The sequence below is a fragment of the Aethalodelphis obliquidens genome, unplaced genomic scaffold (genome assembly GCF_003676395.1).
Source record: "Aethalodelphis obliquidens isolate GAN/ISIS:26980383/991018 unplaced genomic scaffold, ASM367639v1 scaffold72, whole genome shotgun sequence".
NCBI lineage: Eukaryota > Metazoa > Chordata > Mammalia > Artiodactyla > Delphinidae > Aethalodelphis > Aethalodelphis obliquidens.
In genome coordinates this window covers 9,410,166-9,428,998 of record NW_020838016.1, presented here as the reverse complement: position 1 = coordinate 9,428,998, position 18,833 = coordinate 9,410,166, and the positions used below count along the sequence as shown (strand labels likewise).

The following is an 18,833-nucleotide window of genomic DNA, read 5'->3' as shown; positions in this document are numbered from 1 at the left end:
TCTCATTTAATCCTCAGTCACTCAACAAGGTAGAAGATACTCTTATCATCCCATTCTGAAGCTGAGGTTTGGAGCAGTTCTATCACTTGGGCAGTGTCACACAGCTAGTGAGTGACAGAGCTGGCTTTAGGACTCCGGAGTCCAGATTCTTAACCGCTCTGCTGTTTCCTGGGAGAGCATAAAATACTCTGACAACAGGAATTCATAACTGGAGCCAGAAGAACTTACTTTTAGGGTCCAGGTTGACAAGGACAAGAGGCATGGTGGCCTTAACCATTGTGCAAGTCCCCAGCGGATTAGGCTGAGGTTCCAGTGGGGACAAGGACCTGTGGCCCGGGCAGGAGTCTGCTGGTTTTGCTTAGAGAGCCACACACAACTTTGCTGAGTCCTGCTGTTCTGGAAAGCTCACTTGATGGGCCTGGCAGTGATAGATTGGAGGTGTGGCTGGAGGCTGTCTGCCCTGGCAAGGTGTGACCAGGCCCTTAAAAGTACCTTGCCAGTGTTTTTCCTACTTTATCATCCCAAAGAGAGACTCAGTTGGACTAACAAATGCAGGGACATTGTAACCTATTAAGAAATTTTTAGGTTTCTATGGAATTTATAACCCCTCAAGTTGGCCTATTACTAACGGTAAATTATGTTCATAGCTATTTGTACAAAAGTGATTTCAGGCCAGGATTTTATGTGGTATATTGGAAGAAGTAATTTTTACGCAGAAAAAAACCATAGCAAAGGAATTCCCTGGCCGTCCAATGGTTAGGACTCAGCTCTTTCACTGCCGGGGCCCAGGTTCCATCCCTGGTCGGGACCTGAGATCCTGCAAGGCACGCGGCACAGCCATAAAAAACACAAAAAATCCATCACATACTACTAGGGACTAATTGAACCGGCTGAGTCTGACCCATCTTTGTCATACAGTATTATATCACTTGGTATATAGACCAGCTTTACTATATAACTTAGCTTTTACTGAGTGAATCACCAAAAGATGTTTTAATAAGTTTGAAAAATTCTCTTTCAAAATAAATTTGAAAGATAAGATCACAAGGAGGAAAATCATGGCTATGATAAAGATAAGATGTAATATAGAATTTCTTCATTTAAGGCATTAGGAAAAGTATTATTTGTTCATGGATTCAACAAATGCGTATTGATCCCCTGTGTGGGGCTAGGTGCAGTGCTAGGCCCTGGAGACACACCGTGAGCACATCAGATACGTTTCTGCCTGTGATGCTAACAGTGTAGCACAGAAGATGGAGTTTCAACAATCACACAAACATCTGTGATTATAAACTGGCACATGATATGATGGGAAGTTACAAGGTTCCATAAAAATGGATAGTGGGGAACCTGACCTAGTTTCTGGGATTTGAAGTTTTCCCAGAGGAAGCGGAGCCAAAATTTGGAAGGGGAGTAGGATTAACTAGGAGGAGGTGTGATAGAAAGTTTTCCAGGGAAAGATGGTATGTCAAGCTCTGAAGCCTTCTAGAAGGAGCTTCTGGGAACCATCATTTCCTGACAACACTAGCCTGTCCCTCTGTCATGACCTTGCGTAGGTGTGTTGGGACTCTTCTGTCTGTTTCCTTGTGAGATGGCAAGGCCTGACAGGGATCTTTGTGCTTCATCTTTGTGTCCCAGAATCGTCTTGCATTTCTGGCTACACAAAGATGAATACAAACTTCATCTGATGAATACATACTTCCAGCTCAAGATTATGCCTTTTAAACGCAGATGTTAGGCAGGGTCATTTCTTTTCTTTTCTTTTCTTTTAAATCTACAGCTCTATGTTCTCTTTTTTAATATAAATATTTATTTATTTATGGCTGCATTGGGCTTTCTCTAGTTGTGGCGAGCGGGGGCTTCTCTTGTTGCAGAGCACGGGCTCTAGGTGTGCGGGCTTCAGTAGTTGTGGCACGCGGGCTTCAGTAGTTGTGGCTCGCGGGCTCTAGAGCACAGGCTCAGTAGTTGTGGCGCACGGGCTTAGTTGCTCCGCGGCATGTGGGATCTTCCTGGACCAGGGCTCGAGCCTGTGTCCCCTGCATTGGCAGGCAGATTCTTTAGTGTTATTGCCTAATATCATAAATGACCCAGCCTAGGACTTCCCTGGTGGCACAGTGGTTAAGAATCCGCCTGCCAATGCGGGGGACACGGGTTTGAGCCCTGGTCCGGGAAGATCCCACATGCCGCGGAGCAACTAAGCCCGTGCGCCACAACTACTGAGCCTGTGCTCTAGAGCCCGCGAGCCACAACTACTGAAGCCCGCACACCTAGAGCCCGTGCTCTGCAACAAGAGAAGCCACTGCAATGAGAAGCCCGTGCACCACGAGGAAGAGTAGCCCCCGCTCACCGCAACTAGGAGAAAGCCCGTGCCCAGCAAAGAAGACCCAATGCAGCCAAAAATAAATAAATAAACTATATAAAATAAAAGAAAAAACACTATTTAAGCTAAGAAATAGAGTTTACTTTGAAAGTCTGACAACATATTGGGTGTAAGTTATGATACTGGAAAACACTTTTTTTGCTTTGAAGTTTTTTTATCTTAAGTCTAACTTAATATCCTCAAAAAACCACTCTACATAGTAAACAGTTTCAGTGTAAACACTTTACAGTTGGAGAAAAGGGGAAATACTGGCATTGCTTTCCATTTTCCTCATATATCAAGCTAAGCATTTCATAATCTATTACTCTGGGCTTCAGTCCCTTTTCTTGGTACAGGTGCAAACAGAAGATCCAGCCCATATGTCTGATATCTGTGACTCATCCTTGCTTAAGTCCTATCAAAAGGTTATTTGAATAGTTAACATCATTTTGGGGCTATCATTTATGTTAAAACTATTTATCTCTAAATGAGCATTCTTTTTTTTTCTAACATGGCTATGCTTTTATTGTGTAATATACCTTCAAGTCTATAGATATAATTTAGAGCAGTAATAATATATTACTGTCTTTTACTTCAGGCTCCATTAAATGACCCCTGTGCATGTGCCTCTTTTATGGGTTTGAAGTCTTCCACCAATAAATACCACCTTGTACGAGCAATATTGGAGTCCATAGCTTTCAGGTACCAGAACCTGCCCGAAACTCCCCCCTCCCCATACAGTATCGCTATTTCCTTTTATTAATTTCTACTAAACTAAATTTTTAAATTTCTTAATTTTAACTGTTTATACCATTAGTTTAATTCATACTGTATATGATATAATCTATTCTTATTACTAATTTTTTTGCCTCTCTTTTTTTTCACATTTAATAGTACCAGTACCACTTAGATTTGATATCTGAAAACTGAATGATTTTTAAAATATCCAACTTATTAAGCATAAAGGATTCAAAATTTGGACTTTCAAAGTCTTTTATTTCCTTATTCATGAAGGAGAATTCTAACTAATAATGCTTCTTTTATACTCAAAGATTGACTCATCAGAATTATTCTTTATGTATATTTCTTTTGGTCTTTTTGTTACGGGGCAGGTGTAGCTCATTAAAATTAAAAACGCAGCTGTCATGAATGGAACAAATGGAACATTTGTAATGTTTAAAATAACATTTTCTCTGATTACAAAATCATTATTTTTATATTTGATTTCTATTAGATGCTATTTATGGTGTGTCATCCATACCTATTAAATGGATGCTTGCTTTAAATTTTTATTTGCAGGAATGGTAATAGATTAAATTTAGTTCTGAAATAAAAATTATGTTCTTTTGCATCAAAGTGAAAAACAGAAGGGCCTGAACCTCTTGTTTACTTGACCATCTGTTATTGACATCCAGTTAGCCTAATATATTTCTTTAGTGTTTTCTTTTGCATATTTTATAAATGTCATGTAAATAAAACCACAGTTATTATTCTAGATTGGAAAAAAACAGAGAATTATTATGATATGAACTGCCTCTAAATAGTTTCCTTGTTTTTTTAACTAGAAACAAACAGTTATATGAGGTGATGCAGAAAGAGATCCACATTCCTGTAAGAAAAATCCGGTAGGTAAACTTTGTTTCTAATAGATTTAATTAGAAATTGGAAGTTAAGTGGTAGCTGCTGTTGGCATTTTCATGATTATGATTATTCAGGATTTCAAAAAGAACTTATGCTTACCTTCTTTGCAACAAAATTCTTGGTCATAGGAATTTGGAGAGGAAGGAAAGCTAATTTTGGATTTAAGGAGAATAAAACCCAATATGGAATCTGAGAGGATCTTAGCACCCATATGTGTATTATAAGAATCTTTAAACTTTAAAAATAAAATCAAGGATCTAAAAAAAAAGTGTGGCTTTTTAAAAAAGAATTAATAATGTATTTATGCTTTTGTTACAGTAGTTTATCTCCAATATCTTTCTCCCCACAGAGCAGATGGAGGAGTTTGTAAGAACAGTTTTGTCATGCAGATGACTTCAGACCTGATTAATGAGACCATAGACAGACCCGTCCACGTTGATATGTCCTGCGTAGGTGCAGCTTCTCTAGCTGGCCTTGCTGTTGGTACGTGTGGGTTTTATTGAAACGAGAGCTGTCTTGCAAAACCATTTCTTACAGATAGCATTTCTCCTCCCAAATCACAAAATTATAGATAGAGAGGGTCTGGAAAGGCTTGGTGTCCATTAGACCCCATACACATATGCACATCACTCGCAAAATGTTCCAGTGATCTCTTCTGTGGGTGGGCCTGGTTGCACCTCCTCCCTCCTTGGTGCTCTCCTTCAGTCAGAAGAATGAGACCAGGAAAGCTAATTCTCAACTGCTCTGGTCTTTAGCAAGGGAATGTCTCCAGGTAAACTTTCTGATTAGATAAGCTTGTCTTTGGCATTAGAAACCACTCCACTCTTTCATTTAGTGAACGTTTGTTGGGCACCTGCTTCATGAGAGTCGCTGCTGGGAATAATAGAGTTTAAATGATACAGTCCCTACTATGGGAGTCTCCAGTGGGAGCAGTCAAGCAAGTCAACCCATTATTATTCTTCTGTGATAAGCCCAGCAAACAGCCACAGTATCAAGCAATTGGTGTAGGCTTTCCCAGAGGCGACAACGTATAGTTCAATTTTGAAGGGGTTAGCAGACAACCAGGTGAGAGAATAGAGGTGAGTGGTCCAGTAGAGAAGGCAGCTCGTGCAAAGGTACTGGCCCATTATGGTGCTGATAGGATGAGAGCAAGAGGGGAGGCTGGAGAGGTACATAGAGGTCCAGTCATGGTGGCCTCTTCATATAGAGGAGATTGGACTTGATCTTGAATGCATTGGAGAGCCACTGAACAATTTTAAGCAGAAGGACATGGTTAGATCTATATTTGAACAAGTCACTTTGGCAATTAGTGTTTTCACTAATTAGTTGGGAGGAGTAAAGAACAGACATGGGGAGGCCAATTAGAGGGCTCTTTAGGAGCAGGATGTCGCTTGGGACACTGGGAGTGTTTTCCTGTGTTCCTGTGTGGAAGGGAGGAGTGTTTGTACAAAACAGGATATCTTACACTTAAAAGTTTAGGCTGTTATTTAGCAATTAAAGTTATGGACCCAAAAAGCATCAAATCTTGGTAAGTTCACCTTATACTTTATTCTACTAAAAATCTGTTAACTTTGAATAAAATTGAAACAATCACTTTCATTTGTTCATTGATTGGTGTTTGATTAATTCAAGTTGAAGAAAATAACTTCCCCTTAAATAGTCATTCCCGTTTACAAATTTGTTACTTTGTGTATTTCAACTCTTAAGTACAATATAGCTGATGTTATTTTTAATAATTTCACATGACTAATTGAGCAAACTTAGAACTATAACAAGGAAATTTCTCCAGTACTTAAACAACTCTTGAAAAATGAATAAATTAAGCTTATCATTACAGTAAGCCAAATGCTCATAAGCATTCCAATATTGTTTTAAAGTTAATCAAATTGATCTACACTTATCACCTTATAAAGCTAAACATGTCAAATTCTCTTGAACATTTAATACACTTTAAATAACAGACACATGCAAGTTATTCTTACATATAATATAGTGGCTTGAGTTGTATCTACTTCATTTTATCTGTATTTAATTTCAAAACTTTTCAATACAAAGATACTTCACTAACTACAGGGAACAGTTTTACCTCCTCAGAGAATCTGAAATTTCTGGTTGGATTACTTCTCTCTCAGAAATATGAGGCATGGGGCTTCCCTGGTGGCGCAGTGGTTGAGTCCACCTGCCGATGCAGGGGACACGGGTTCATGCCCTAGTCCGGGAAGATCCCACATACCGTGGAGCGGCTGGGCCCGTAAGCCATGGCCGCCGAGCCTGCGGGTCCGGAGCCTGTGCTCCGCAACGGGAGAGGCCACAACAGTGAGAGGCCCGCGTACCGCAAAAAAAAAAAAAAAAAAAAAAAAAAAAAAAAAAAAAAAAAAAAAAAAGAAATATGAGACATGAAGGCTACGCAAATTCTCTGTATTTTCAAAATTCACCCAGAAACTGGGTCTGTTCAATACACATTTAATAAAGTGACTTTTAAGAGTATGTATGCCATTAAGTGTAAATAATAAATTCTGGAAATAAGAATCTTAAGAACATACTTATTTTCATGACTAGATATATCTACTTGTAGTACACTAATAAAGATTATTTTTAGTCTTTTAATAACTTCCATAAAATAATTAATATCTTTAAATATAGACAGTCTAAAACACTGACTTTGTAAATAGAATGTGGCCTGATGGAAACTTTTAGAAGAAAGAATTTTATGTGTCAGCTTTATTGGTAAGAGAAAAATGTACTTCTTGAAGACTTGTCAACCATGTTAATACTTCAGAGTAAGTGAGATGTACCAAGTTTATTAACAAGGGATCGCTACCATTTCAGACTACGTATGATCGTAGTTATAATATGTTTTCTTGCTGCTTTTTATTATAAATGATCCTCTTTGTAAAGAACAATATATGCCAGAACTACAAGATTATCTTGAACTGGAATTTAAAAGCCTTGTATGAAATGCAATAGTTTGAAAAAGAAACTATTTTTTATATTAATCCCCAACTTTGAATTTTATACATATCCTGAGGAGTTGCCTCTTACCTCAAGATATATGACAAAAATCTTAACTTGGGGGATTCCCTGGCGGTCCAGTGGTTAGGACTCTGTGCTTTCACTGCTGTGGGACCGGGTTTGTTCCCTGGTCGGATAACTAATATACTGCACAAGTTGCAGAGTGTCGCCAAAAAAAAAGAAAAACCTTAATTTATCATTGTTTTGCTTTGGTTTTTTTAATAAATAAATTTATTTATTTATTTATTGGCTGCGTTGGGGCTTCGTTGCTGCACACTGGCTTTCTCTAGTTGTGGTGAGCTGGGACTACTCTTCATTGCAGTGTGCGTGCTTCTCATTGCGATGGCTTCTCTTGTTGTGGCGCGTGGGCTCTAGGCACACGGGCTTCACTAGTTGTGGCATGTGGGCTCAGTAGCTGTGGCTCACAGGCTTAGTTGCTCCACGACACGTGGGATCTTCCTGGACCAGGGCTCGAACCTGTGTCCCCTGCATTGGCAGGCAGATTCTTAACCACTGCACCACCAGGGAAGCCCTATCATTGTTTTTTTTTAAATTGTATAAAAAGAAAGTATATCATTTCTTTTTTTTTTTTTTTTAGATGTTGGGGGTAGGAGTTTATTAATTTATTAATTTATTTTTGCTGTGTCGCATCTTCGTTTCTGTGCGAGGGCTTTCTCTAGTTGTGGCAAGCGGGGGCCACTCATCATCGCGGTACGCGGGCCTCTCACTGTCGTGGCCTCTCTTGTTGCGGAGCACAGGCTCCAGACGCGCAGGCTCAGTAGTTGTGGCTCACGGGCCTAGCTGCTCCGCGGCATGTGGGATCCTCCCAGACCAGGGCTCGAACCCGTGTCCCCTGCATTAGCAGGCAGATTCTCAACCACTGAGCCACCAGAGAAGCCCCTACTATTTCTTACTTGGGTTTTTTTTCTTTCTTTCTTTCTTAAGAGCTAGTCATGAAATTAAATGATGGCAGGATGTGGTTGCTCTAGAAATGATTTGGTGCCCTTCCACACAGAAATAAAGCTGCTAGTTAGATACCAAAAGACTTTTAAACCCTGATGTATTTATTCCCAGGGATAGTCAATCTAACCAAGCTCAAAGCAACAAAATAGTTTGAACTGTGTTTTAAAGTAATAACTGTTCACCTGTGCACCAGTTCACATAGGTTTGTGGATAAACTTTACGGACTCATTATGTGCCTTAAAACTTGAGAGTAAATTTTTTCATCTCTAGGGTTTTGGACTGACAAGGAGGAACTAAAGAAACTGAGGCAAAGTGAAATAGTTTTCAAGCCACAGAAGAAATGGCAAGAATATGAAAAGAATATGGGAAACTGGGTCAAAGCAGTGAAACGCTCCATGAATTGGTATAACAAGACATAGCACTAACGGAATGACTGAAACCACACATGGCTGGTTGCTGTGATGTGCAGATGAGACAAAGCTCAGGGACAACAATACGACCATGAATGAGAGGAGAAGACTGGAGCTGAGCTCTGCAACCGGAGAGAAAAAGCACTGCTTTTTTGAAAACAAAACAAAACTCCTCATTGAAAAAATTCTAAACCTTGGTAAGATTGTAAGGCAACAATACCTCAGAACTTTTAAATCTTCTGTTTTGTAGCAAATTCCAAAGGACGCTAGCTATTTCCAGCCATGTTTTGACAGTCACGGGTCCTCCTCCTGTTTGTACTGGGCCAATATGAACATAATTGTTTACTATCTGAGTTAATAGTTCCGGGTCAAGCACTGTTCGTGTTTTGTTCCAAAATGATGTGAAAAGTGTTTCCTTAATTCTTTAAAATGAAGTGGGCTCTTTGAAGTCCATATAGTTAAAAAGAAAGAATAACCAAGAAAATGTGGAATTTTGATATTTGAATTTTAATATTTTCTATTTAAAGCCATAATTGTTCAGTGTTGTATCCAAATGTTAGCTCAATATGTCTCTCTTAGATAGGCTCATTTGGTAGTCGATTCTTTCCCTTATTGGGTTTAAAGACACTGCCTTAATTTTTCCTTGTTTAACCAAAATCTGAGCTTTCTTTATATATTGAAAAACACTGAAAAAAATCATTTTAGTTAGTAAAACCAAAAAGGGTATTGATTCATTGGGTATTGATTCATAAGGAATAGGAGAATACTTTCCTTCTCAGATAGCATTCTTTCAAAAATTTCTGGGTAAAATATAAAATCTCATTTTTTACAAAATACACGTAGTAAATATAAATCTTGCCTTTCTTCTCTTCTTCTCTATCCTTCTTACTTGTTGAGATGCTGGTGTAAACGTCTTTTATTTTTATTAAGTGCCTAGTCGACAGAGGTTAATTTGAAGAAAGTGCCCTAATTTATTGCTGACTTAAGAATTGCCTTCATTGGGGTATTTTGCTTGTCCAGGTATCTTTCTTGTTTTTGTCCAATCTACTCATCTCTCTGAGATTTGTGCAGTGAGGTAGCTGACAGAGGGGATGGGAGTGTAGTCAAGCTAGTGACTGCCCCTCAGCCACTGAGCCAGAGATCCACAGAGAGGAACAGCATGAGTCCTACATTTTCAAACTCACTTGATAGAAACAAGGTAGAGTAAGGTAAGAGCTAAGAGTTGTGAGTAGCTTCAGGCCAGATATAAACTTGTCCTAAGGCAAGTTGACCACCTTCCAACATGTTCTCATGTTATTTGCCCCTCCCTGTTTTGGGGCTAGGTTCCTTTTAGATTTGCAGCAATAATGTATTTATTTCCCTCTTGGTCAGGCTTTATCATATCACATAAAGTCCTACTGTTGTAGAACTCACTGTTAAATAATAATGTAATTAAAGAAGTGACTGTTATAGGGAAGTTGGCTGTTACTATCATGTATGTCCATTTCAGAGACAGGTAATAGATACTAGACTTGGAAATATTTTTGTTAAGTCAAGGTGTTTTGTTTACTGTAATAAGTCAGATCCCCTTATGTAGATAACATCTTACTCATTTCATTCTTTCTGTTATTCACATCCTTTTTTACAAAGCTTAGTGGCCAATTAAAAGCTTTCTTATCAAAGTCATATGAAAGCCACTCTGTTTTACTATTTCTTATAGCGTCTGCTCCTCAGTGGGTATGATGTCCATAGGAAATAATTGTCTTTTTGTATTAGGATGTACTGAATTGTGATATTATTAATACCTAAACATTTGTTATTTCATTCATTTTCCACATTGTTCTTTCTCATCATGAAACCACAAAATAAAGGAGAAATATCTTTTAGATAATGTGGAAAAATAACTTTGAATATCTTTCTACTGGAATTGAGCATCTCCTCAAAAATCAGTGGCTAATTTTTTCTTCCATTAGTTTAGAAGTTAATCTTCTATTTTTAATATGTCTGGCCTTTTTTTTAGTAACACAGTTTACTAGATCTTTTGTCAGATTTGACCTAAATCAGAAACATGACCACATTTGCTTTTGTGGTTGTAGAAAGCGCTGATTATCAGAATTAATTGAGCAAAAAATTGTCCTTTCAAGTTTATTTTTCATACGTATGCTAATAATTGAGGTTAAAAAAATTTCTATGCTAATATTTCTCAGCATGTTTTATTTCCTCACTATGGGTCTATCAGATAATTTTAGGAGATCTGTAGCTATCTTATCAAGGAGAATCTTCCTGTACAATCCTTCCTAAAGTGGTACTAAATGCTTTTATACTATAGACTTACTGATTTTTAAATTTTTTTATATCCAACCATGACATGGTTTCTCAACCTCAGCATCATTGACATTTGAGGACAGATAATTCTTTGTTTTTGGGTGCTATGTATTATAGGATGTTTACCAGATCCCTGACCTTTACCCACTAGCATCCATCTACTTAATGATGGCAAAATGTCTCCAAACATTGCTAAATGTCCCCTGGGAGACAAAATCACCCCCGCAGTTGAGAACCAGTGATGTCGACTGTTGGAAGAAAATTGAAGACTCAGTGAATGTAGAGTGTCTATCGTACTCCTTTTCTCTCTGCTTCATTTTTACCTTAGGAAATAGTTGTTAGCAAAAAGAAGTAGTAGTATCTTAAAATAAATAGCGTTTCTGCTTTGCTGGTTAATGAGGTGGGGAAAAAATGTCATGCTGTAATTGTCTTCTGCTGTTTTTATCCACCTACCCTCACCCCCATGTCTGCATTCTCTGTGGTCTTAATGAGTGAATTTATGACTTCAGTATGGGATTAATGTAGTCTCCAGATCATCTTTGATTTGATCTGCCTTTTTGTTTCCTTTTCATCTCTGAACAAAGGAGATGATTACTCTTTTATCTGCCTCTGGGCAAGCCTCCACCAAACTAGAAGTTCCCTGAAAGCAGAAAACATGTCTGCTTCCACAGAACTTAACTCTGTGCCTTCATATTTGTGGGATGAATTTGTACTTTGTGTTTGTAAGTGCAACTTTTTTTGCGTATACATTTTGTCCTTGATGTTACATGTGTTTCTTGATAGGGAAATTTATATCATGTTTCTCAATTAAAATTAAAAGCCCAAAACACACCCTGGATCTATCTGGTCCCAGAGTCCTCATCTTGCATACTCAAATCCAGGTCATCTGGTTCAAACCAGCCTAAAGGGGTAACTCCAGAGAAGTCAAATAGGCCGTTGAGAATCACATTGTTTTTTAAAGTTTGGGATCCTCATAGCTGTAAGTATTTTGGCACCAGCATCTACTGTGAGTCACTGGTTATTTTGTCACCATATTCCCATGGGACCTTTGCCCCTAGAAGGATGCAGGAATGATCATGGGAATGGGAATGATAGAGGCAGGAACCTGCAGAATCGGATGTTTCGGAAATTCTCTGTTAGTCTATTTCCATTGTCTTTCCCCCCACTTTACATTACATTTGGTTTATTAAAATAAAATGGATGTGTCTGTATAGATACCTATGTTGTGTAGAAAATAAATGATAAGGTTTCCAATTTAAATGAGCCGTATCTTTACAAGAAACCGCCAAACTGTTTTGCAGAATAGCTGCACCATTTTACATTCCCACCAGCAATGTATGAGGGATCCACTTTCTCCACGTTGTCACCAGCATTTGATGTTGTCACCGTTTTTCACGATTGTCCACTGTGATAAGTGTGTGGTTTTCTCATTGTGGATTGAATTTGCATTTCCCTAATTAATAATGATGTTGAACATCTTTTCATGTGCTCTTTTGCAATCTGTTTATCCTCTAGTGAAATGTCTGTCCATATCTTTTGTCCATTTGCTAATTGGGTTGTTTGCTAAAGGAGCCATATCCTTAAAGGAATATCCTTTTTAAAAACTTAAAAAAAAAAATCAGTCCAGTGACTTAAGAAGTCATTAAGTAGCATTTTCAAATCCTTCTGGGCAAAATGTATATAGCATTTGAACATGACTTTGTAATGTACTGAGCAGAAGAGCTCTTGTATTTCTTACATACTTATTATGTAGTGTGGTACTAACACTGTATAATAGCAAAAAAGTTTCAAAGACACCTTTACTTAGAATGTTAAGTAAAGTGTACAAATACATGTTTTGTACATAGGTATCATAATCCTAAAAATATTTTTTATTTAAAATAAGCTGATTTGTGTAAATATTTCAGAATGATTTTGTGGAAAATTAATTCAAAATTTTCCTATTTGTGTAAGACAGTTAATATAGATTCCAATTTGTATGCATCAGTAAATTTATAATTTTATTTCTCTCATGTTCTTTATGAATTTCATAGTTTTATTAAATGGTCATTGAGAACATCATAAATCATTGTTAAAATCTATAGATAAAATCAAGGATGCAGAATAGAAGGAATCTTTTTCATGTGTATGGGAATTTTCCCGTTACCTTTTGTCTACTTTAACTTTTGGATTTATTTTTAAATTTTACCTGGAAGTTCTTATTTAATACCATTTCTTGTTTTGGTTTCTGCGCATTAAGAACGTCACAGAGAAATAAGCATATGTTAACTTCGGTTGTGACTCGAGATAAATTTGGGCTTGTGTTTCCCTTTTAACTGGAAGAAGAAAAAAATGAGGCTTAATATGGTTAGAGAAGGAAGGTTTTCTGTAACCCTGCCTCTTCAGATCCTGTTTAGGCTTATTCTATATTCTGTATTCTTGCACAGAGGAAATTACTAGAGATGAGAGTTAATTCTTTGTAGTGGAAAAAAGATGGTACAATCTATTGTGAAAATATACTGTATATTTAAATGTTTAGAAAAATTTTAAATAACTGGAAGAAACATACTTTCAAATGCTAATGTGACGGAATTAACCTAGCAGCTGTTAAAATCCATTATGAAAATTATCATTAAAATTATTTGGGAAATTATAACGAAACAGTGAGTGATCTGTACATATTGTGTATTAAAGCCATTTTTTTTTAGTGTTTCTCTCTTCGTTGCTTCACATCCGCGCACATAAATAGCGACATCCCGATGATGATGGCAGAGGATTCAGTCGGACAATCTGGATTCCATTCCCTGACCGAAGGGGAGCCCATGGTTCATTCTGTAGTAGGGATTTTGAAGGATACTAAACATTCAATTATTTGAAGAAAGAAAGGGGTATGGTTTTGATTTTATTGTTGTTCAAAGTCATATTAGTCTAATGAGGAGGACAGGAAGGGGCAGGTATGTGGAGCTGACTTTTCTGAAATGTATGTGACTATAAATTTATTAAATATTATAAAATTATTTTTAGGGAATTCGCTGGCGGGCCAGTGGTTAGGACTCCGTGCTTTCACTGCCAAGGGCCCAGGTTCGATCCCTGATTGGGGAACTAAGATCCCGCAAGCCGTGCAGCGTGGCCAAAAATATACATATATATATCTGTGTGTATATATATGTGTTTTTTATATATATATATATATATATATATATATATATGTAAAGAATCTGGCTATGTAAAAGAAATTGTAGGAAAAAAATAAATGAGGGTGATAGGGACTAATAGTGGATTCTTTGCTATTTAGAAACAACCCACTAGGATGTGGAGATTGTAAGGCAAATACCTTAGATTTACTAAATTACCTCTCCCTCTTCCCCACCACTTGGGCAAGGTTATTAGCCACCAGATCCCAGGGAATTCTCATATTCTTTAACCCAGCCCACAGGGTTGTCCTGTCTCTCCCAGAAGGTCCTGTCTCTGTCAGCATCCCAGTTTCATCACCAAACTCTGTCAAGAACTGAGAAGAGTTTGAAGTTTTTCTGTACTTGGAAGCTAACGAGTTAGCCTCCCACAGCTCCATGGATACTGGCAGCAGATATGAGACTCCTGGGTCAGAGACTAAAGACTTTATTCCTCATGACATCACAAACGTCATAATCTTCATATTTGCATTGGTTTCCTTTGCCTCTTAACTCCTGTGTGGACTGTCTGGGTTGATGCTGTGCACACAGTGGGTTTGCAGTACAGCTGAGCGATCTCGAGCTTAGGAAACTTGAGTCTTTTGTAATGGGCTGCAAGCAAGTGTGCCCGATGCTTGCTCCAGAGGAAATAATTTTTATTATATTGGACAGGAAACAAAACTGCCCTCTACTCTGGAGGGAGACACTATCTCAGTACCTCTGCTTACCAGACAAGCAGAAACAAGAAAGCCGTGTAGAATTGCCTGCCAACCATAAATTCATTATCTTGATTGTGGGAATAGTTTCATGGTATATACATATGTCAAAACTCATCAAGTTACTCACTTTATGCATAGTTTATTGAGTGTCAGTTTCACCTTAATACAACAGGAGGGAACAAGTCTTGCTACTCAGATATGTTGTTGGGACCAGTAGCCTCCGTGTCACCAGAGTGCTTTTCAGAAGAGCAGAACTTCAGGCTTCATTCCAGGTGTACTGAAACAGAATCTGTGTTTTAATAAGATCCACCAGGATTTAGTTTTTTTTTAATTGAAATATAGTTGATTTCCAATATTTAGCTTTTTGGCTTTCTATTTTGAAATAATTTTAGACTTAAAGAGAAGTTGTAAAAGTAGTACATAGAGTTCTCCTTTCCCCCAGCTTCTCCTAATTAACACGTCACTTACATAACCATACTATAACTACTCAACATGGGAAATTCACATTAATACAGTAGTATAAACTAATCCACAGGCCTTACTTGAATTTTGTCAGTTTTCCAACTCTTGTCCTTTTTCTGGTCCAGAATTCAATCCAGGATCCCACGTTGCATTTAATTTTCATGTCTTCTTACTCTCCTCCAATCTGTGATAGTTCCCTAGTCTGTCTTTCTTTCATGACCTTAACATTTTTTAAGAAGATTGGCAGTTATTTTATAGAATGTCCCTCACTTTGGGTTGGCCTGATATTTTCTTGTGATTAGGTTAAAGTTCTGAATTTTTGTTAGAATCCTGCAGAAGTGATGTCCGTGGCCTTAGTGCAGTCTATCAGGAAGACATCAATATGTCTTATTATTGTTGTTAACCTTGATCCTTTGATTAAAGGGGTGTCTGCCAGGTTTTTCCATCATAAAAGTACTATTTTCCCCTTTGTAGTTAAGTATCTTGTGAGGAAATACTTTTTTTTTTTAATTTTTGTTGGAGTATAGTTGCTTTACAATGTCGTGTTAGTTTATGCTGTACAGCAAAGTGAATCATTTATACATTTAAATATATCCACTCTTTTTTAGATTCTATTCCCATATAGGTCATTGCAGAGTACTGAATAGAGTTCCCTGTGCTATACAGTAGGTTCTCATTAGTTATCTATTTTATATATAGTGGTGTATATGTATCAGTCCCAATCTTCCAATTCATCCCACACAGGAGATACTTTTAGACCATGTAAATATCCTGTTTCCCAACACACTTTCACTCACTAGTTTTTAGTATCCCCAGATGCTTCCTGTCTGCAACAATCATTTCTGTAATATTTGCCTAATAATGGTGATTTTCTATTTCCATTATGTCTTTACATTTATTCATGGAATTCTACTGTAAGGAAGAGTTGTTGCCTGTCCTCCATTTATTATCCAATTATTTATATCAGTATTGGTCATCTCTTGCCCCACTTCACATCCTGTTAGCCCACTTTTTGATTCCAGTTGTAGCAACCAGGTGTAACCTGACAGCATCTTACTTTACCATATCTCTGGTTTTATGAGCTGGGATTTCTCTGCCTCCCAGCTTGGAATACTCATTTGAACTCATTCTGTCATTTTTCACCCATGGTCAAGCCTGGAATGCTAGAGAGTTGACACCATATGGGTAATGTTTAAACAATGGGGCCAGGAGCCAGTGTGTAAATGTGCTCCTCTGTATTAGTTAGCAGATGTAATAGTTTGCGTCTGCTAATCCCAACCTCCCACTCCATCCCTCCCCCATCCCCCTTCCCCTTGGCAAAAGCAAGTCTGTTCTCTATGTCTGTGAATCTGTTTCTGTTTCATAGATAAGTTCCTTTGTGTCATATTTTAGATTCCACATATAATTGATGTCATATGATATTTGTCTTTCTCTCTGACTTCCTTCACTTAGTACGATAATCTCTAGGTCCATCCATGTTGCTCCAAATGGCATTATTTCATTCTTTTTTATGGCTGAGTGATATTCCATTATGTTATATATGTACCACATCTTCTTTATCCATTCTTCTGTCAATGGACATTTAGGTTGTTTCCATGTCTTGGCTATTGTAAATAAGTGCTGCTATGAACATAGGGGTGCACGTATCTTCTTGAATTATAGTTTTGTCTGGATATATGCCCAAGAGTGGGACTGCTAGATCATATTATCATTATTTCTTATACCTCACATATAATTTATATTTTTAGGATAAATAAGATATTTATCTTAAAATAATTTTAGGTTTGATATTAAGAAAAGTTTACTTCTATTAATGGTGGCTGTGTAATCTTTCCACTGCCTGAACAAAGTCATTCCAGAAATGAACTCAGGAGAAAGCTGTGTCCCTCACTGAGGAAATTCCAAGGCTTTGATTCCACTCTGCAGTTTAATGTGACTAAACTGCACATAATACAACTGTCTCTGGAAGACAAGGCCTTGCTGTAACACATTTTTCACTTAAGTGTTATTTCTTTTGTCCGTCACTGGATGGATTGGGTGTGAAATCAGGATGCTTTTTAGAAAGTCATCTGCAGGATTTCCCTGGTGGTGCAGTGGTTAAGAATTCGCCTGCCAATGCAGGGGACACAGGTTCGAGCCCTGGTCCCACATTCCACGGAGCAGCTAAGCCCGCGTGCCACAGCTACTGAAGCCTGCATGCCTAGAGCCCGTGCTCCACAACAAGAGAAGCCACTGCAATGAGAAGCCCGCGCACCACAGCGAAGAGTAGCCCCTGCTCCTCACAACTAGAGAAAGCCTGCGTGCAGCAACGAAGACCCAATGCAGCCAAAAATAAATAAATAAATAATAAATTTATTTTAAAAAAAAGTCATCTGCAACTACAAAAGTGTAGACAACTATGGATTTTTGGGAATGGTAAAAAGGTGTCACTAAGGTCCTTGTCACTCAAACTGTGGTGTTTGCTGAAGCAGCAGCATCACCAGTTGGGAGTTCGTTGGAAATGCAGACTCTACCCCCACTCTGAGGTGGGGTACCTCAGACCTGCTGATCTAGAGTCTGCATTTTAATAAGATCTCTAAGTGATTCCTGGGTACGTTAAAGTTTGAGAGACATCGGTCCAGGAGCACTATAGCTACGCCTCTAGAAACAGCATCCAGCTTCAGGAGAGGGGCAGCACAGGGAAATTCCTCAGGTTTAATTTTAGCAGATCTGTCTCTTTCATGGCCGTCTGTTTGTTGCCCCGCATATACAAGTAGAGACTTTATGTATGCTCGTCTCCTCTTTCCAACGTGCTAGGCTGTGGCACACTCATCCATTCAATAAAAACTTACTGAGCTTCCCTCAAGCACCGAGGATAATGTAGTGAATAGAATGGCATAGATCCGAATCGCAGGGAGCTTACAGTCTAACAGGATACAGGTACTAAATGAGTAATCAGAAGTTTGATGAACGTTAGAAAGACAAACAATTTTATGGGCCAAGGGCTGGAGACGGGGAGTCAGAGGAAGCTTTTCTGGAGAGAGTGTTGTTTCAGGTTAGATGAGAAGGCATGTGTAGATGAGGTGTGGATGAACTGGGGGATTGTTCAAAGCACAAGGAACACCCATGAACAAAGCTCTTTGGACATTTATGTGTGTATTTCCAATGCCTAGCACTGTTGGTGGCATACAATAAGCGCTTAGTAAGTGTTTGCCAAATCAGTAAGTGTTCTGTCGTGTTTCAAACATCTACTCTCTTGCTTTGGAGATAGTGGAAGCTTTATTTTCCTTTTCAAAGGAAATCAGATCTTTTAATGGGGAAATGAGAAGGAAGAGAGAAAGCTGACTGTTGTGCAAATTGCTAAATTGGAACTGTGAGTGGGAATGAAAAATTGATTTACATGAATTTTCCTCCCTGAAGCAACTTGACAATTTATTCTGTTCTGGGGAATTTTCAGTTTTTGGCTTGAAAACCAAGCTGTTCCTTATTCTGAATTTCTTGGCCTGCCGTGAAACTAGCATTTTGTGTCTTTTACAGCATACCCTGATTAGGTCATGGAAATTCACAGCTAGATCAAACCAGTATATGGAAAATTTGAAACTTGCACTGCCCATTTTACTTCAAGGCGTTGGAAGGTGTTATGAAACATTGACTTTTAAATCATTCTTTTCAAAAGCACTATTATCAAATGATCATAATAATCACCATTATTTATTGAACACTTACTATATGTATTGCATAGCAAAATCCTCATATTAACTCTACGAGTCATATGAAAATTGCCAAATATTAACAATTTCATGTGGTTTAACTTAATATTATCTTCCGACTCTCA

The 18,833-nt window shown here is 38.0% G+C and overlaps 1 protein-coding gene across 2 annotated transcripts in view; it reads left to right on the top strand.

Moving 5' to 3' along the window:
- Positions 1-13,380, top strand: part of GK5 (glycerol kinase 5) — a 77,608-nt gene extending 64,228 nt beyond the window's left edge. For both annotated transcript variants that reach the window (XM_027091766.1, XM_027091765.1), the window contains exons 13-16: positions 2,958-3,061; positions 3,925-3,984; positions 4,350-4,483; positions 8,246-13,380. In XM_027091766.1, coding sequence (XP_026947567.1) covers positions 2,958-3,061; positions 3,925-3,984; positions 4,350-4,483; positions 8,246-8,394 — 447 coding nt within the window. In that variant the 3' untranslated portion in view covers positions 8,395-13,380. The remainder of the gene's footprint in view (positions 1-2,957; positions 3,062-3,924; positions 3,985-4,349; positions 4,484-8,245) is intronic.
- The last annotated feature ends 5,453 nt before the right edge of the window (positions 13,381-18,833 follow it).